The sequence below is a fragment of the Piliocolobus tephrosceles genome, chromosome 9, assembly GCF_002776525.5.
Source record: "Piliocolobus tephrosceles isolate RC106 chromosome 9, ASM277652v3, whole genome shotgun sequence".
Taxonomy (NCBI): domain Eukaryota; kingdom Metazoa; phylum Chordata; class Mammalia; order Primates; family Cercopithecidae; genus Piliocolobus; species Piliocolobus tephrosceles.
Window position 1 is genome coordinate 18995930 of NC_045442.1, and position 20602 is coordinate 19016531.

A 20602-nucleotide genomic window follows, 5' to 3' on the forward strand; every position below is an offset into this window, starting at 1 on the left:
AAGGGCTTGTTTCCTGGATGCTCTTGAACTCTGCCATCCCTCTGGACTGGAGGTCTAGTCGCTCTCATGCTTGGCTCATATTTATGAATGGAGGTTAGAGAAGCCGCTTAAACGCTCTTCAGTGCTTACACTCCAGCTGGCTGCTGACTTAGGGAAAACATGACCTTATGGGGCTGCCATGGGTGCGGGGAGTGGTGTGGGCGAAGTATGTCGTCATAGAAAAGACAACCGAGGGGCTGGAGGGGACTTAGCTCTTCCTTACAGCCTGAGACACGTAAGCTATTAATAGTAAAGCCCTGAGTCACAGATGTAGGAATGTCACAGCTGCCTGAGATGTGCTACTGTTACACATCAGAAAACCAGCAGTGAAGACCTACCCGAGATGAATGTGAAGAAATGGGCATTTTCCCCCTTCTCCCCAGACCCACCGAATGTAGTTCATTTCAGCCATACACACTCTCTGAGTCAAAGAGGAGGCAGGTTGACTGACTTCATTCCTTTCGGTTCCCCTGGCTCTCTTAGACTCAACATGTTACAATATTTGCAGTAAATACCATCTAATACTGGCTGTGCATTCTGGTTCTGAAAGATGTGTTGGCCATCTGCTGCTCTCCCTGCCTTGTGATGTCTGGCTTTTTGTCTCTTGCTCATCCCATTTCTCCCACATGGTGGATGTATATGGTGTGCGGTCGGGACCCCGTGAGCTGGATTTGGGAGACAGGGGCTGGAGTCGCGTGGGCACTGGCTTTGTGAGCCAGAAGTCCTCAGCTGACAGGACAGCAGGACAGGTCACAGGACAGCCCGTGACCCTGTGGGTCAGAAATCAAAAGCCTCCTCCGAGCTGCTGCTGTGGGGTCAGGTTTAGGCTGATCCGGGTGGTGGACCATACTAGATGAGGCTATTTGTCCCTTAATCGTGACTAGAGTTCCTCCCTGGCATATGCACATCCAAGGGGCTTGTCTAAAAACTCCGATGAAACAGAGGGAGAAAGGGAAGTCAAAATCCCCCCTCAATGGATAGATCAGATTTTAACTTTGATCCTGAATTGGATCCTGGATAAGGAATAGAATCCTGAAAGATCCTCTTCCCGGGCTGTGTCTCACTGTCTCTACCTTCCCCCAACCCCATTCAGGTAGATTCTAGCGGGGAGCAGCCGTGCAAACCAAACGTCATTATTCATTTTTCATAAGAAAGTGAACCTGAAATTGCCATTAGTATCATTATTCTGTTTTTGTTTTACATTAAGGCCAATTTTATTTATCCAGTTTGCCTGAAAGAAGCCGTAGTAAAAATTGAAAGCGACTGTAACAGGGAGCCCATAAGCTAACCATTGACTAGTCGTACTAATTGGAATTGTCTCTAGCTGGTGCTCGGTCCTCCTCCTCCTGGCAATCATTTATCAGACTGTGGGAGGGGGCCGGCGTTCGGGAGCCTTTCATAGCCGGTCCTCGGCGCGAGGAATACAAGGTGGTGTCAGTGACCAGAGATTAGGACAGTGGAATTTTGCATTTGTTACAGCAGCAGCTGTAGCGAGTGGTTTCAGCCGCAGGGCAGAGTCCCCGAGCAGGGCGCGGCTGCAGCTCGGCGGGCGGGCGGGCGGGCGGCGGAGAGCGCGGGGGCGATCGCGGGGCGGGCGTGGGAGCGGGGCCCGCCAAGGCGGGGCGGGACTCGAGACCGCAGCCCCGGACCTCACAAGCTGATGCTGGGGCTTCTCCTGGCCGCCCCAGCGCCCGCGGATCTGACTGCCAAGGCGCGCTTCCACTCCCAGAGTTTATTCCTCCTTCCTTCTTCAGTCCCGCTCGTCGGAGGACCCGGTTGCCATGGTGAAGGAAAAAGGTAATTATAAATATCGATCACTGTGCATGGTTGCAGAAGTTGGAATGGCACCGCAGGGCTCGGCCACCTAACGGGGAATGATCAATCGAAAGCCGGGCGGACATGTTCTCGGTGTGAGAAGCTCTGTATTGTGAAGTCTGGGTTTCCATCGAACCGAGACTTCGTTCAGAATCTTGAATTTCGCCACCGCAAAGGAAGCACATCCTATTTCTGGAGCACAGCTGAGCTCTGGGATGTGTGTCTCTTTTGATTGCTATTGCATTTTGAATTTTTTGTTGTGTTTGAGACTTGCCGTCTTGCCCCCCATCCCAACCATCATTCCCTTCCTCTCTTACCACCGCGCTCCACCAATCAATAAGTTAATTAACATATGTCATGAAAGGGCTCTTCCTGCCCGGGCTAGGCTGTGTGGTGCTGGGACATGCCCAGGCCTCGCTAGATCCGGCTGAAAGGAGAAGCTGGTCTGTTTTAAAGGCTTCAGGTGCTCTACGTGTATAACCTGTCATTTCAGTATTATCCCTAATCACTCCTCCAAACACCTTCTTAAAGGATGCTTCATATGGCAAAGGAAACCACATCACATCACAAGGAGAGTGTTAAAAGGGAGAGGACAGGTGTGGCCTGAACAGGTGTACATTATTTATGCACTAGGCGTGGTCCTGAAATGGAAGGTACATCTTTCAGAATTGAATGATAGTTGAAATGATTTGTTTCTCCGGGAAATGTGAAAGAACACCGCAATGCTTGTTTTGAGTGATTCAAGTGATATATAAATACACCTTGTCTTAAGAAAGTAAAATGTTGCAGGAGAATAGGGAGGGACAGTGAAAGCCCCTCACTTCTGCCTTGTCCGCTTCAGTTCCTCTCTCCTCTCTGGAGATAAAATTGTTAACAGTTACTGTGTGTCTTGCCAGACCTTTCTAGACCGGAATTAGAGACAGACACATTTGAATATAAAAATTAAATCCTTCTATGATCGTTTTTCTGTAACTTATTTTTTTCTCTTTTATTATGTCTTAGGGATCTTCACCAAATGATTTTATAATGTAAATAACCACTGTTTACTTTTGCTGTCTAGTACTCTTAGATTTATTGTCACATTTTCTTACTGTGGGGACGTTCTTTCCTCCCTAAACACAGACAGCTACTCTTTCAGGGCGGTCTTGAACCGTTTCAATGACTTATCTGTGTTTCCTTTATCTTAAAGCTACTACAGGGAATCGATTTAAGATGAAAATGCTGAACTCAAATTGATCCTTGTTGCTTGAAACTCAGTTTGCTTCTATTCTACTAATGGATGGATTGACATACAGGATCCTCAGAGCTTAACAGTGTAAAGGCTGCACCTCAGGACAAAAGAGAAACGTGATTGTACTCTATTCACTCTGCTCCTGTAGATTTTTAGTAATCACATGCCGTAGCTGGTCTTTCAGTGGGTATATGGTAATTGAGTGAAATGATTCGGTGTGAATAAAGGTGCTTCTGATAATATTTCCACTCTTTTGGGAGTGCTTCCAGGAACCCTCAGTACCAAACACAGATGTTGACATTTACTGCAGGTCAGGTCTCTTCACTTGTAGCTCCCACCCGACTATGACATGGCCCTCATCTCTGCTGCTAATGGATTTGAGTTTGTTTCCCTGATATGAGTAATTTATGAGTGATGGGAAAGGGAATTACAAAGGCATTTCTTCATTCTATTCCTGTGGGACTCTTGGAAGACCTAAGCTTGCTATATATGGTATATATTATAAATCAGTAGTCCTCAAATAGCAGCTCTTATTTCTAAGTCATTGTAGACTTTCCAAAGCTTAGATTGCCTGGGTTCACATTGCTCTACAAGTCAGTGGCCACCTTCTAACTGGAACACTTTGGACGGGCCACTGAGAGGTCACATACTAATATTATCTTAACCCTTAGCCACTGATTAAAGGCTGTTCTGTTTTTATTTTGAGGTCTGTGTCAGTCCACACCACTGCTTTCTGATTGCACTGACTTCAGCCATCAACAGAGAAAGGCAGGTTTGTTTGGTTTTGTTTCATTTTTTGTTTGTTTGTTTGCTTTTGGTAGTTACACAAGGGCTTCCATAGAAAAAAGGGAGCTTCATCATAGCTCTTAAAGTGAGAAAGGCACTGGGGATCGTTTAGTCCATGCATTCATCCTAGAGATGAGAAAACTGGGGATCAGAAAAGGTAAGTAAGTTGCTCAAGGTCACACAGCAGATCGTAGACAAAGTGCTCATTCTCTGTGTCTTATCACCCAGTGAAGGAGAGACCACAGTTGCCAGTGTGTTGACAGCTGCTGTCTCTGTCACAAGATGGTGAACCTTTCAGAAGTGGCACTGTGTCTCCATCTTTAACTTTCCAGTGCATAGCTTAGTGTCTGCCGCACCGTAGATCAGCAAACAACTAAAACAGGTTGGCCCGTTGTCAGAGCTGGAACAGGAAACTGTCTTCTTGATTCGGAAACTTCTCCAATCCTCTCCATTTCTTCTTGTTCCCAGAGAAGCCTAGCTCCTTTCTTCCTTATGGAGCTGTCAGGAATCAACTTGAGGAGGCTCAGGTCCTGGCAGTATCCATCCCGAGGAACATGGCTGGCCCAAGGGGGAGTGGCATAGACTCTGTTGTGCTTGCCACTTAGAGCTCACATTGGCTTGCCTCATAGTTTTCTCTCTAGGATAAAATACCTGGTTTGGGGCTGACATGTGCTGGAGAGAAAGCACACTGGCTGATTGCGTCCACTAGTGTGGAGTGGCATTTGCTGACATCCTTTGACCTCATTATCTTTTGTTCTTCTGACCAGGTACCCATTCATCTCCAGCTGCAGACACTTACTGATTCCAGAATCTTGATGAAATGGTTATTTCTCTTATGTCTTCAAGGGTACCTTACCCTTGCTGTATCCTGTAACAGAGAAGCACAGGAGATTTCTGCGGGTTTATCTGTCAATAATTGCCTTCCTAAATAGATGCTCGTCAATCTGTACTCCAGAGGCTCACTATACTCATTTAAAAAGCTGTAATTTTCTAGCTAATGTGTGTTCCAGTGTAAGTTTTAAGAATACAAAAGGGATTTATTATTTATCTTTGTTACAGAAAATAAAAATAAGCAACTGTTAGAGATTAAACTCTATAAACACTTAGTTTAAATAATAAAGAATGCTAATCGTTTGGAAACCATGTGAAAAGACTAAGAATTTAGCCACAAGACAAACTTCAAGGTAAATAGAATTTTACATTTAGGCACATCATTTTTTGTTTGTTTTGTTTTGTTTCCTGGAAGTTTTCTGACATTGTTGGATGGCCCAACTCACTTTTGGGATAGCAGGACCCAGTGAAACTCATTCCAGTGTCTAAGTGGAAGGATGTTCACCTTCCACCTGACATTCATGTGTGTAGGGACACACACATACACATACCCCCAAGGCAAGTACTTTCTCTAGAGCAAGATTTTTCAACCTCCACATCACTGATATTTTGAGAGATAATTCTTTGTGATTCTGCCTTGTGCATTGTATGATGTTTAGCAGCAATCCTGACCTCTACGTACCAGCAGCACTGACTTCCTACTCATGACAATCAAATATGTCTCCAGACATTAGCAAATGCCCTTTGGGCAACAGAATTGCTCCAGTTTGAGAACTACAGCTGTAGAGAGCAGTGGGGTGCTAAGACACCTTGGTCACAGTTCTCTTTAAGGCTTAGTTTAATGGATTCTCTTGAGCACAGAGGGTGACAGATGTGAACAATTTGTCCTCTTTTTTTTGAAACAGAGTTTCACTCTTGTTGCCCAGGCTGGAGTGCAATGGCCCTGTCTCAGCTTACTGCAACCTCTGCCTCCCAGGTTCAAGTGATTCTCCTGCTTCAGCCTCCTGAGTAGCTGGGATTACAGGCGTGCACCACCACGCCTGGTTGATTTTGTACTTTTAGTAGAGATGGGGGTTTCACCATCTTGGCCAGGCTGGTCTCGAACTGCTGACCTCAGGTGATCCACCCGTCTCGGCCTCACCAAACTGCTGGGATTACAGGCATGAGCCACCGTGCCCGGACTAAGATGTGAGCAATTTGTATGGGAAGTCAATCAGACCACCACAACTCCTCCTTGATGCCATTTAGCTTTTGGCAGAAACAGATGCTTCAAATAATAAAGCTGCAGAAGGACTAATAAAGGCCTTCCTACTTATTTATGGGCCTTATTTCCCAGCTCATTTCAGTTGCTGAAAATGGAATAATCCTCTTCATCAAAGTAGATATGTCTACAGAGATGTTCTAGCTTAGTTCTTTCTTTTCCTTTAGGATTCTGTAAGCCCCATTCTGGTCAGGAAACTTCCCTATTCTGTTATCATCTCCTGCTGCCCTTTCTGTGTTAGGCAAAGTGCTGGGTACTCAGGAAGCTCTCAAGGGTTCCAAAGATACAACAGCTGCCCTCTGCTTCTTTACCACCTCTCGAGGAAGTAAAGAAGCTCACGAATAACTCCTATTACATAGATGTTTGAAGAGGCATTGGTCCAGTGCTCTGGCAGGTCAAAGGTGGGAGATTTAGCTTCCAATTAGGCTGATCAGGAGAGCTCCCTGAAGCAGGCAGCTCTTAAACTGAGGATTTAAAGGTTGGGGATATGTGGACATATAATACATTGAAATGAAAAGAGAATGGTAGATTCGAGAGAAGCCACCATATTAGAATTGATGGGGCCTGACAGCAGGTTGGGTGGATGTAACGAGAAGAATTCAGAACAAATGATCTTAAAGTTTTGAGTCCAAGTAGCTCAGGCATCAGTTTGCTAGTGGCACTGTAACAAAGTACCACAGACTGAGCGGCTTAAACCACAGAAATGTATTGTCTCATAGTTCTGAAAGCTACAAGCCTGAGGTCAAGGTGTTGGCTGAGTTGGTTCCTTCTGAGCGCTGTCAGGAGAATCTGTCCTATGCTTCTCCCCTGGCCTCTGGACATTTGCTGGTAATCTTTGGTGTTACTTGGCTTGTAGAAGCAACTGCCTTCCTGTTCACAGGGCATTCTCCCTACGTGCCTATCTGACTCCATGTTTCCCCTTTATAAAAGGACACCAGTCCCAATGGATTAAGGCCCACCCTAATGATCTCATTTTGACTTGATCACCACTGTAAAGACCCTATCTCCAAATAGGACCACATTCTGAGATACTGGGGGTTTGGACTTCAATAGATGAGTTTGGAGAGTGATGCAATCTAACCCATTACACGCAGGCATCAGTGTTAGATGTGGCTAGGCTTGGGAAGGAGGACTGAAGAGGAGCAGAGTGGAATCAGAGGTGAGGTGGGAGAGAGTTGTTAGTGGTGAAGAGGAAGGGAGGAGGTCGGTGGGAGGAAGGAGATGAGCTCAGTTTTATAGACCTTAAGTCAGTGATGGGGATAAAGGACTGAGGGGTGATTAGAAGTAAGTAGTCCAGTTCATACCTCTTGGGCAGACTCTGAGATTTCTTGGCCGATTTGTACAAGCTTGCTACAATCTACCTTAAGGAAGATAACATTAGAAACAGGCCTTGCTTTCCCTTTGGAATAACAGAAGGCATTCAGATGTTAGGCATCAACAGGGAAGCCAACACCACACCTTTCTGCCTCAAGCTGCTGGGTCCAGCACCCTTTATGGTTTGGAAGTAGCCCCTTCCTGCCACATCTAAAAGCCACCGCAGCCTTGTTCTTGGCAGCTCCTCAGAACAGTGGTATACTGTGTCTCAGATGTGACCTACACCCTGGCACCAAAGTAATCCTTTTAGCACACTGAATCATCATATTTCCCAGCTCAAAAACCCAAACAAATGTCAAGGTAAGGTTCAAAGCTTCCTGCTTGTCATGCAGGGTTCTCTTCAAGTCCTTAAAATACCTCCTCTCTGCTTCCATCTAAAAAAATGTTCTTCTAAACCAGTCTTATTTTATTTTCATTTTGATGTTATTATTAAATCTGTCAGTGACTGAACACATATTAAATGGCAGAGTTTCATATACACTGTCTTGAATCTTCGAACCCATGAAGGTAAGTAGTATCTTCCCCCTAATAGGTGAGGGAAAGGAGACTCACAGGAGTCAGAGATCACTTAGTTATGTAGAAAAGCTAACCTTTCTATCCATTTTTCTGCCTACAGTGCTAATGTCCACCCTGAGTCCTTTTACCTTTTGAATGACCACAGAGGTGGTATTTTCCACTCTAACCTCAGTCATACTGTCTACCCACCTTGTGAGACATACTGGACCCCTTTTTATGTATTTATCGAAGATCTAACTCAAGTTTGGCTTCCTTATAGAACTCCTCCAAGGCCCATCCCTTCTGTGAATTCTTCTAGAATTACTCTGTGCACCTAAGTAAACACCAGATAAACAACAGTCATCACCTGTGCAACTTAGGACAGTGCTCTTTTTCTCAAGTATTTGACTTCATATACAGTCTTGTAAAACAGCCTTAGGAGCTGTGAAGTGTTGCTGCCTCTAATGCCATGTGCCCTCCCAAAACACACACTCACACAGACACTCAGATGCATGCACACTGCCTGGTGTAATCAACACCCACTTCTGTTCCATCCTCAGAAAGGCTAAGAACAGTAGGTCTTTCACTGTGGGTAATAATTCCTCATGTGTGCAATGACTGTTGAGTCACTATCCAGACATCCCCTTTCACATATGGTGGCCACTCTTAGCCACAGCTTGAAGTTTAATGCCTCACCCCTACCTGCCCTTGGATTGTCTTAACTTCAAAAGCCCCAGTCTTTTAAAGGAAATACCACCAACAAGGACATTTCCTAAGTAAGGTCTAAAGGGAAGTGATAGATTAAAGGAGACCTACAAGGCTACAAATTTCAGAATAAATTGTTCTTGATCAGTGACTTATTCACACTACTCAACTGTGAATTTCCCGTCTTTGCGGTGAGGGGTGCTTCAGTTTTTGTCATCATATTGTGCTTCAGAGAAAGCAATCCAAGTGTGAATTGCTCGTACTATTTTATAAATGAAAGTGCTACTCTTACCAGGAAGTGTGGTTCTGCTTAGTTTATCTTCATTCCAGAAGTACTGTCTGAATAATGGGATTTCCAAAGCTAAGGGAAAGGATTTCACATGTTTAAAAAAAAAAAAAAAAATCATAGCAAATCCCCTGCCCTCTGACACCTATTTATTGATGTCTAAAAAATGTTTATCTAGAGAGAAAAAGATGTCACTTCTACAATATAAATAAATATGAGAGAAGGAACACATTGACTCGAATGCATTCGAAGCTCTTGAGGGCAATTTTTGATGACAGGAATGGAGTCAAGAATATGTAGACAGTGGGCATCTGAAATGGAAGTTGGGCCTCATCTATTGTTAGCTACTCCCAGACTTTGGAGATGGTGTTGCTTCTTACCTTTCCCATGCCAGGCCAAATGACCAAGAAGGATGAACAACCTGTATTGCATCACAGAGAGTTCCTTTTAAAGAACAACACGTTGACTTTTCCAAATTCCTGCAGAAGATGTACTGCAGGAGACTCACCCCACCAAGAAGCGTATCTTGGCATTTGATTCATTTTGAGGAGGTGGCCTCTTTGCCATCGTATTCACAGTCCTGGGGGTCAAGAAAGAGGATCCTGGTATTGTTGGCTTCTCCTATGCCAAAGTCAGAGTGCTGAGTATTTTCCTGAGCCAGCATTAAAGAGCCAGAGAACTTTTCAGAAGGTTCAGTGATCAGTGAGTGGTGCAGGATTTCTTCCCATTGTGGTTGAGTTTGATCCGGGCACACCACAGTAAAAACCAACCCAGCTTCCTATTTCATTGTGTGTTTGTCTGATGGTGACTCATACTGAGAGGTATGTTTATCCCAAACTGGCAGGAGCTGTGTATTCAAGGGCAAATTTTGTTAACAGTGGGGAGAGTGAATATTTGTTATGCATGACCTCTTTTCTCTGAAACATTGTATTTGTGCTCAGACTGACATAATTAATGCTATTATGGTCCAGTGTCCCCTGGGGGTGGACCAGGGGTGAGTTTGTGTGTCCCTGTTGCAATCAAACAGGCTGGCTTGTTTGAATACTTGCATTTAACTATGAAGATCCTGGCTTTTTTAATACTTCTAAGGAAATTACTGTCTAGGACAGGGCTTCTCAAATTTCAGCTGGGATCAGAATCATCTGGAAGGCTTGTGAAAACACAGATTTCTGGGCCCTGCCATCAGAGTTTCTGATTCAGTGGGTCTGGGAGAAGGCCTGAGATTTGGCATTTCTAACACTTCCCAGATAATGTTGATGTTCTCGATTCAGGGACCACACTTTGACACTGTGCAGGTAATCTGTGGTTTCTGTGGGTAAAATGACCAGCCCTACCAGTGGGTAACTCAAAATTTTTATATGAATTTTCATGAAGAAGCTACTTTGCTTCTTCATTCCCTTTTGCAAATTTCATCTTGCTCACCGTGCACAGATGGCAAAAAGAAGGTAAAGAACCTCACTGTCACTGTGGCTCTCCTGCAGGATGAAACAAAGCCATGTTCCATAATGAAGCAGACCTATGAGATCCCAGTGGCCAAGAAACTGCTGTCAGTGTATGATACTGGGAGCAAAGGTTGGCAGGAAGTTTAAGGTACTTTTTCATGGGGGTGAGTTGGGGCTCAGCATGACTTGGAGAAGGCAACATTAATTCAGAATGAAGGCACAGGTGTGCATATTCTGCAGGTGTCGTTCCTGTCTCCAAGACTTAGGTGAGCATGTTTACCTGGAATCGTAGAGCTGTTTGGAATTTTTGGGTAACAGTTCATTGGCAACACAAAAATTAGCCAGGCATGGTGATGCATGCCTGTAGTCTCAGCTATTCAGGAAGCTGAGGTGGGAGGGTGGCTTGAGCCCAGGAGGCAGAGGTTGCAGTGAGCTGAAATCACCATGCACTCCAGCCTGAGCAGTAGAGCCAGACCTTGTCTCAGAAAACAAACAAACAAAAAGTACAAAAAGTAAGAGTTCATCAGCTGTCTTGGCTCACAAACGCTGCCACTCCCTATTTAATCTTTGAGGAATTAAAATATGTTATTAGGCTCGGAGTGTTTCATTTACTACTGCTGTACAATACTTACTGTTCATTCAGTGGAAGTAGATCATCATAAAGTCCTTTATCCTCCTTGTCTTTATGCTGAGCAGGTGAGAAGGAAGAAGAGGAGGGTTTGGTCCTGCTGTCTCAGGGGTGGCAGAGGTAGAAGAAAATCTGTGTGCAAGGGGATCTGTGCAGTTCAGACCCATGTTGTTCAAGAGTCAACTGCATTTTGTCTATGTTCTAGTAGTCTTTATTTTTTCTTCTGTTTATTTCTGTTGTTCTCTATTTAAAACATGAAAAGGGAAAAGTTTAAGAAGAATTAAGAAAAGTGGGTCAGATACAGTGGCTTATACCTATAATCCCAGCACTTTGGGAGGCTGAAGCAGGCAGATCCGTCTCTACAAAAAAACAAAAACAAACAAACAAAAAACCCGCCAAAAAATTAGCCAGGCATGGTGGTGTGTGCCTGTATTCCCAGCTAAAGAGGCTGCAGTGGTGGGAGGATCATCTGAGCCTGGACTTCGAGGCTGCGATGAGCCAAGGGCATACCATTGCACTCCAGCCCGGGCAGTAGAGTGAGACCCTGTCTCAGAAAAAAAAAAAGAAAAGTGGATCGTAGGAAAAGGTGGCAAGGTTATTCCTCACTGGAGTGTCTGATGGGGAATGGGAGAGAAGGCTGAGTAGTCCCTTAATGGAAAAATGATAGGAGCTATGTGTGCCTGGGTCCATGGAGGGTCTCGTAGTGACACATGAGCTAGGTGGGTGTCCACCGGGCTGCTGCCATGTGCCACTTGAGGGACCCCTTCTGAATGGCCATCAAGGAGCAGTTTTAGGAGTGATGGTGATTGGAGTCTGCAAGACGAGAGCCCGGTTATGCTGGGCACTAAAGAAGGAGTGGATGCCTCTCTGTCCCTGCTTACCTGGAAAATGTTACCACTTCTGACATATATAGAGTTCCCAGCCTAAAACTCAGAAATAACAATGAGCTGTGGCAAAGGGCTTCTCGTAGTGGCCTGATCACATTACAATTTTCTTGAGGTCTGTTCTGTGAGGCACTTCGAGAATAACCCAACACACGGAAAAGATCCTACCGTTAGTGAATGAACGGGTTAGCAGGTGTGGAGAGGGATGCTGATGGAGAATGCAAAATGGAGGGGACACCAGGCGATAGAAAGGGGATGAACAATCTTCTATTGGAGGTTCTAAGGAAGGAAGGGCTACAGTCCCAAGGGAATCAGCAAAGGCTTTATGGAAAGGGGGCATTTAAGATTGGTATTTGAGGAGTTCTGTAGGTTTCTTAATGTTGGGGATGGTGTTTGATTCAACTTGTATTCATTACACAGCGTCTGCTCCATAGTAAGCACTCATTGAATGTTGAATGAACTAATAAGTGAATGAATGAGGTGTATGGGTTGGGGAGATGGTTATTCTCATTTGGGAAATGTTTTTTTTTAGAATCTAATATGAGATAAGCCATCTAGATATGGCAACAAATAAAATGCAGTTCTTGACTGGAAAGCACTCACTTTCTAGCAAGAAACAGACACACATAGATAAGTCAGTATGATACAATGTGAAATGTACCCAAAGGGGAACTATGAAAATCATATGGGACTGCAGGACAGAAAGTGATCAATGCTGTTGGGTGGTCACGGAAGACTGGGCTTTGAAGGATGAACAGGAATAGTGGATAAAAAGAGGATTGAGAGAAAGAGACTCAAGTGGGTAAAACAGAAGCAATAAAATGTGGCTCCTGTCTGAGGAGATGCAAGCAGCTCAGTTTAGCCTTTTGGCCACGTGATACAGCAATGGACATAAGGAGAGGTAAGTGGGGAACTTTGTGGGTCATGTGGAGCTAAGGATGATTAGAACTGGGGTCAGACATATGGATGCCCCGAAAATCAGACAGGTGACCTGAGTGGAGCCTGGGGCAAACTAGAGAGCATGGCCCTCCCTAAAGGGAAGAGTTACTTTGTCCTTCATCCTAGGTCCCACAGAGGGATGCGGGTCAAGTTGCCAGGCCTTCCAGTTTTCAAGAGCAGCTGGAAATAGGGATTTTAATGTAAAATCTCCAGATGTTTAAATGTTGACAAACAATTTCACTTTCTCTTTTAAAAATATTGTGTGTGGCCAGGAGCAGTGGGTCACGCCTGTAATTCCAACACTTTGGGAGGCTAAGGTGGCCGGATCACTTGAGGTCAGGAGTTCAAGACTAACCTGGGCAACATGGTGAAACCCCGTCTCTACTAAAACTACCAAAAAATTAGCCAGGCCTGGTGGTGTGTAACTGTAATTCCAGCTACTCGGGAGGCTGAGGCAGAAGAATCGCTTGAACCTAAGAGGTGGAGGTTGCAGTGAGCCGAGATCATGCCACTGCACTCCAGCCTAGGTGATAGAGTGAGACTCCTGAAGAAAAAAATATTTGTGCGGGCCAAACAAAACATGTCTGTGGGTAGGACTCAGTCAAAGGGCCTCTCAATTATGGTTTGGAGTTTAATGACATGTCCACCATGCCTACCCCAGGAAGAAACACACTTTTACACAGCAAGACCCAGGATTCATACACACATGCATATAAATGGCTGAAATAAAACTCACATGAAGCAATACTTACCTTTACTCTCTGCTATTTTCTTTTCTACTTTTTAAGTATGCTGGTGATGATCCATTAAACTTATTTTATGTTCCAGTGGTTCAAGACCCAAAGTCTGAAAAGCACTGGCTTAGACCCTCTACACTAACTACTTAAACTTTTATTGATGAAACAGAATAAGGTACTTCTGTGGGCAACCATGTTTCCATTCTGAGTACTCCTGTTATTGTGCTACTAGGTCTGTTTGGGTTACGTTGGGTTTCTTCACTTGCAACTGGACAGGTTTTGACAAAAGAATATCTGAATCTTTCATTTGCCACTTTATCCTTAACAGAAGTTGGCAGGAATTTGGTGTCATCTGTCATGGGTGCTTGATACAATTAAGAACTAACCCAAATGCTAAATTCAGAGTAGAATACTGTTTGAATTCCAGCTGGAAGTACAAAGAAAACCCTTGCAGAGCCCATGTCAGCTTTCAAGCCTGGTATTTCTGGAATTGCTTTTTCAGTTGGGATTACTTTTCCCTATAAGTCTGCCTCTCCTCTTTGTGTTTACTGTGCTCACCTTGTTTCCTTGCTTTTGCCTCGCAGCCAGGGAGGGAGGAGTGAGATCAGGGCTGGGACTGTCTGTCACATGTCATACCATCCCTCAGTGACCAGCTCTTCATCTACATTGTCGAGCATTACTTGCTGGATAGCATTCATTTTTGAAGTATAAGAGCTTTTCCAGAAAAAATATCATTTCAGCCAGGCACAGTGGCTCATGCCTGTAATCCTAGCACTTTGGGAGGCCAAGGCAGGTGGATTGCTTGAGGTCAGGAGTTTGAGACCAGCCTGGGCAACATGGTGAAACCCCATTTCTACTAAAAATTAAAAAATTAGCCAGGCATGGTGATGCATGCCTGTAATCCCAGCTAGTTGGAAGGCTGAGGCAGGAGAATTGCTTGAACCCAGGAGGTAGAGGTTGCAGTGAGCTGAGACCGTGCTAGGCTGGACTCCAGCCTAGATGACAGAGCAAAACACTGTCTAAAAAAAAAAAAAAAAAAAAATATATATATATATATATATATATATATATATATAAAATTTAAGGGCTTAGGAGAAAGTTCACCCCTCCCTCAGGAATGTCCAAAAGGTGAGTTGTCAGCAGGCCTTCCATGCAGCAGGAAAGGTTTAACCATTGCATGGGTGCAGGGCATGTCTGTCATCACCCCTATCTTGATTTGGAAGCACCCTTGCAATATACAACAGGATTTAAAAAGCACTTGGACTTTTGCAACAAGAGCCCAGGAGTGGCTTCTTGCCATTGGAGAGAGTTGATATGATGGAGACACCCCCAGGGAAAGGCCATGCCTGCCATGAAAACCACACGACCACAGTGAGACAACACTAACATGGTAGTTTTGCATAATAAGTAGACAAAGAAGCCAACTACTGAACATGAATCAGGCAAGCAAGGCCAGCCAGAGAGTCAGCAGTCAGCATAATACTTCCAGGTTAGGGGGCAGTGTGGTGCAAGATGACCAGGAGCAGCATTGGAGACGAGATTGGAAGGCACCTTGTTAACAGGGCCTCTGCCTTGCCTCTCCAGGGCACTGTTCTCATCTGAGTTGGGGACAGCACCCTCTGAAGTTGTGCAGCCACAGCCTGCACCTCTTTACCCAGGGGTAGAGTGCTTCCAGGGAGCTGGTGCTGCAGTTGGTAGCAGGCAAATCACGTCTCTACCACTTCCTGGAGGACATAGAGCGAAGCTCCTAACCTGTCTGAGAGTCAGGGTTTTTTTCAGTTAAAACAATACTGAGAACCTCCAATTTTCTCTTCACTTTGGGAGGTTTGATAAGTTATCTGGTGAGTTTGAGCACTGGAAAGAATTAGTAGTAGATCACAACAAAAATAGGTAGAAAACATGATGGATTATTCATCAGGAGCTAGGCAAGTGGGAGAAAGGGAAACGATTAAATCTAAGAGAACAAAAACCATTGTACAAGAAAGGGAATCTATTCATAGGAAGCACTACAGAATCTTGTAGAACAATAATTACATTCTCAAAGTGTAAACACTGACCATGGGTTTAACCAAAATTTGTCGTATGGGCATATCAGTAAGAGCCGAATCCTCATCTGCAGAAACAGGATGTAAGTAGCTAATGGCTGAGTTGATATAAGCATAGTGTTAAGAAAAAACACCAAAAGTTGAGCACATTTGCCTATAGGGGTTGGGAGAAGTGGGGCAGGCAATTACCATCATGCATTATAAGCATATTTGTTTTTTTGGGTTTTTTAAACTTTTTTTTTCTTATATAGACAGGATCTTGCTACGTCACCCAAGCTGGTCTCAAACTCCTGAGCTCAAGCGATCCTACTGCCTTGTACTCCTAAAATGTTGGGATTACACGTGTGAGCGACTGCCCACACTTAGCCTAAACTTTGATAAAAAATAAATAAATATGGGGTAAAAAACCCATACTTCCCACTCCATATCTTTATTGTTAGGGTTAATTTAAATGAAGTAGTGTGCGAAAACTTCAAATGTGGCCTGTGCCATGTGCTCAATAAATGTTAATGAAGGTCAGTTGGTCTGTGGAGTTTATTTAAGCATCAGGGTAGGAGCACAGCCCAGATCTGAAGGAATGGCCCGAGGTCCCTTGCGGATAAAACAGGACTAAGAAGTAGGTGGTGAGAGGCTGGGCACAGTGACTCACGCCTGTAATCCCGGCACTTTGGGAGGTCTAGGTGGGTGGATCACCTGAGGTCAAGAGTTTGAGACCAGCCTGGCCAATGTAGCAAAACCCTGTCTCTACTAAAAATACAAAAAAAAAAAAAAAAATTAGCCAGACGTGTTGGCATGTACCTGTTGGGAGCCTGAGGCAGGAGAATGGCTTGAACACGGGAGGTAGAGGTTGCAGTGAGCCAAGATCGTGCCTTGCACTCCAGCCTGGGCAACAAGAGCAAAACTCCATCTCAAAAAAAAAAAAAAAAAAGAGGTAGTGAGAATTAAATTTGTAACCAGAAGGAGAGACAGCGTTCAACTGCCTTTGGCTAGGATTTTCAGAGGCTGAACGCCCTTTCCTATAGTAGATATCCTTCTCTTTCTCACTTGCCCCTTGTGGTACAGTTGTCCTTCAGTTGCCTTGGTGGCTTTGTAAAATTATTCCTTAAAGCTTCAGGATTTTATAGGTTTGCCTAAAAAGTAAGTCATGTTTATAAATGGGAGCTTTGCAACCAGTCTTCATGGGTTCGAATCCAGATCGCCTGTTTACTAATTGTGAATGGGAGCTTTGCAACCAGTCTTCATGGGTTCGAATCCGGCTCGCCTCTTTACTAATTGTGAATGGGAGCCTGGCAACCAGTCTTCATGGGTTCGAATCCAGCTCACCTGTTTACTAATTATGCCACCTTGGGCAAGTCACTTAACCTCCTGTTGCCTGAGTTTCCTCATCAGAAAATAAGGGCAATAATAGTACCAATTAATAGGGTTATCTTGAAAATTGAATCAATTAATCCACATAAAGCATTTAAAACAATGCCTGGTCACCCATCGCCTCCCAGCACATAGCTCAGTAGTTGCTATTCCTTCTGTTACTACTATCATTCCTTTTGACTGAGTAAAATCAGGGCAATGTGTCCAATGAGATGGAGTTTAGTAACAGATTAGTTTGGGGACCCTGGAAAGTAAGTAGAGCTGAGATAGGTGAGTAGAGGAACCCAGGAGGGTCCACCCCTTTCCACTGGACAATGTCTTCCAGTTTGCCTCAAGTAGAGCAACACTTTGTCACCTTTGTTATGCCACAAGTACTCCGGGACCACATCAGTGGCTTCCTGTGACCAGTAAGCTCTACTGTGCAGTGATAGAAATTCACCAAGGAACTTGACCTGTTGGGTTTTCGGTGCCCAGATCCCTTGGGCAAGTGAGCTAACGACACCGGTCTTTTTGTTGTGGAATGAAATGAGGTGGCTAATGATGCTTTGATGCAGGAATGTGTTGGCATCATATGAACAGTTGCAAAGTGTTTGAGGCTGGAAGCCATGTGTGCTCAGGAAGCCCACTGGAGGAAGCTGCCCACCTGCTCTGCAGCAGTCCCTGCTGGCTGTTCTACTCATCATGTCCTGTTCTGGGGACATGCCACTTAGCTTTGCCAAGGCTCTGGGGCCACCCAAACTCCTCCCTGCAGGTCAGGTCAGCTGGAAATTGTGCTTTGTTGTGTGGCTCTCATTCAGAGAACTTAGCCAGGGTTGGTTTGAGACTGGTCCATCAGCTCCTTCCTTCAGCTGTTTTTTTTTTTTTCTTCCTGAGTCAGAGACTTAAATGAGTCTTTTATCTTTTGTCATCGTTGAGTGGTATTGACATCATTCAAATTACCTAACTGATAGTAGATACTGTTGGTGAACCCAAGGTATTTTTCCGACTTTCAATTTCACACAAAGACTGTTGCTCTGGAAAAGAGACAGAAAGCCAGGCTGGTATTCAAAACATGAACATATTGAACATGCATTTATAGAGTGCTGACTTTGTGCCCACAACTGTGCCAGACCCTGGGAATACAATGGCAGTTACCTTGTAATGGAGAAGACGGAAAAGAAAAAAGAAATAGAATGTTTAGACTATGGTAAATATAAAGAGAGGAAACCGAGGTGGGGGTCTCAGGCAGACTGGCTTTAATGAGATAGTTCAGGGAGAAGTCTCAGAAGAGGTGACCTAGAAGCTTGAGGGTACGACCAGAAGGAGGAGAGGGAGCTGGGCTCGCAAACAGCTGGAGAAGAGACTTCTGGGCAGGGAAAAGTATGCCTGGAGATCTGGAAGCAGCAAGAGCCAGAACTTGGGAGGATGTGGAGAGAGTGTGAGAAGAGGCTGGAAGAGGTGGTGGGGCCAGAGGGCATCTTCCACAGGGGAGTGAGAGAAGGATTAGTGGAGTGATCTGTTTATATTATGCTCTTAAAAGATCATTCTAGTTGTTGCACGGCAAAGGGATTGAACACATGAGTTGACAGTCCACACTGTTTCGTGTTTTTCTTTCTTTCTTCTTTCTTTTTTTGAGATGGAGTTTCACTCTTGTTGCCCAGACTGGAGTGCAATGGCACAATCTCAGCTCACTGAAATCTGTGCCTTCTGGGTTCAAGCGATTCTCCTGTCTCAGCCTCCCAAGTAGCTGGGATTACAAGCAGACGCCACCATGCCCGGCTAATTTTGTATTTTTAGTAGAGACGGGGTTTGTCCATGTTGGTCAGGCTGGTCTTGAACTCCTGACCTCAGGTGATCCATCCACCTCAGCCTCTCAAAGTGCTGGGATTACAGACGTGAGCCACCATGCTTGGCCCACACTTGTGTTTTTCATAGCTGTGCCCTGAATCCTTCCTAGTGCCTTATTTTAGTGAGGGATTAATTACTTATAGGCATATCCTAATGTTTCTAATTTTCCGGCAAATCTCTGGTGCTGACACTGGTGTTGACATTCCTCTAGGCAAGTTGTGTTTGTGAAAACTCCCATGGGAGTGGGGCACTGGTCTGATGGCATCTCATTCAGATTTTTTATATGTCTTCTCATAGGCTCTTTCCTAAAAAGGTAGCAGAGATTAAATGATATTGAGGACATTTGTTGGAGTGGGGACGTGTTGGTGAAAAATATGTCTAATACTTTAGTGGGGAGAATTGCATTCATTAATAAGGTGTGAGTGGTGCAATCTCGGCTCACTGCAACCTCCGCCTCCCGGGTTCAAGCGATTCTCCTGTCTCATCCACCCCAGTAGCTGGGATTACTGGTGTGTGCCACCATACCCGGCTAATTTTTGGATTTTTAGTAGAGACTGGGTTTCGCCGTGTTGGCCAGACTGGCCTGGAACTCCTGACCTCAGGTGATCCACGTGCTTTGGCCTCCCAAAGTGCTGGGAGTACAGGCATGAGCCACCACGTCCGGCCTATTTTCCAAGAGTTGGAAGGTTACATTTAGGAGTTCCACGGAGGGATTTAAAAATTTTTTCTTCCTCTCCCTTCTCCTCCCAGTCCCATGTTGGACTTTAACATATTTTTTCTTTTCAAGCAATAGTCTTCACGAAGTGCTTTGTTAAACTTTGGTAGATGATCTTTTATTCTCCACTCAAGCAGAGGCCGTTCTGAAGGTAAGTAAGAGAATGATCAACCACCAGGGTTATGCTCCCTGTCACCTGGATGAATAGAAGAATACCTAGCAAGGTGACAGGTGTAGATTATATGTGTTTGCATTTTCTTGCAGAGGTTACACCCAGCAAAAGTAGGTCATACAGAGAGGTTGAATGAGCCTGAAGTTCAGGTCTGGGAGGAGTCAGGAACCTAGGTGTCTGGAGAGTAGTTCTAGAATGTGTAGTATCATGTCTGACATTGCACATTGGATGCTGTGAACACAGGTCTCATGCTTTCATATCCCAGTGGGTGTGCAGACACTGGAGAGACCCAGGTGAGGGCGGGTTTGTGTCTTTGTTCACAATGCAAGAACAAGAGCGCCTTTTCAGAAACGGTTCACATTCTTGTTTCTGAAATTTATAAGCACTTGAATGAAAAGCTTCACTCTGCGATTTGGAAGCAGTATAACCTTGGGCACAATGATGTGCAGGTAAATGTTTAACAACCAGCTCTCCAGAGGGCAGGGAGAGGAAAGCCCTGATTTATAAAGTTCGCCAATTTCCATGGTGTAAATGCTTCCACTGCAGCCAATTTCAAGCTGCCAAGGTGAAGTCAACCATACAGTTGGGAAGGGCTGGGCATAGTCTCCACTGCAAGGGTGAATCCTTTAAAATTTTATTTTCTTCTCCCCAGAAACCCCCTTAAGATTTTCGAAGTCCAATTTCTATATCTGTAGAACCAGTATAATTGGGGTTGATAGGATCACGGAGTTATTATCTTTGAATACCTTTTATAAATTGTGAAGTGCCACACATATATTAGCTTTTTTCATTAGTTTGTTTGAAATGCTGTTTTTAACTACTTAATGATCTTGAGTATGTCCTGCAAGTAGAAGCAGCCAGAAAGAAAAGGGAAGGACAGCTGGGAGACTGCCTGTGCTGGAGACAAACGGATTTGTGCCGCAGAGACACCTCAATCAATATCTTAGTTCTTTGGTTTTTGGCTTTTGTTTTTCAAATTCCTCGGAGGTGTCTGGATTTGGAATTAGAGGGTAGAAGGTAAT

At 44.5% G+C, this 20602-nt stretch overlaps 1 protein-coding gene across 2 annotated transcripts in view; it reads left to right on the plus strand.

Moving 5' to 3' along the window:
• The window catches only part of ABLIM1 (actin binding LIM protein 1), a 257200-nt gene that overhangs the window by 51153 nt on the left and 185445 nt on the right, over positions 1–20602 (plus strand). Inside the window, exon 1 of one of the 2 annotated variants that reach the window (XM_023206653.2) lies at positions 1389–1836. The exons of the other annotated variant lie outside the window; for it this stretch is intronic. Coding sequence (XP_023062421.1) covers positions 1821–1836 — 16 coding nt within the window. The 5' untranslated portion in view covers positions 1389–1820. Of the gene's footprint in view, positions 1–1388; positions 1837–20602 lie in introns of those variants that run through there. 2 annotated transcript variants of the gene reach the window in all.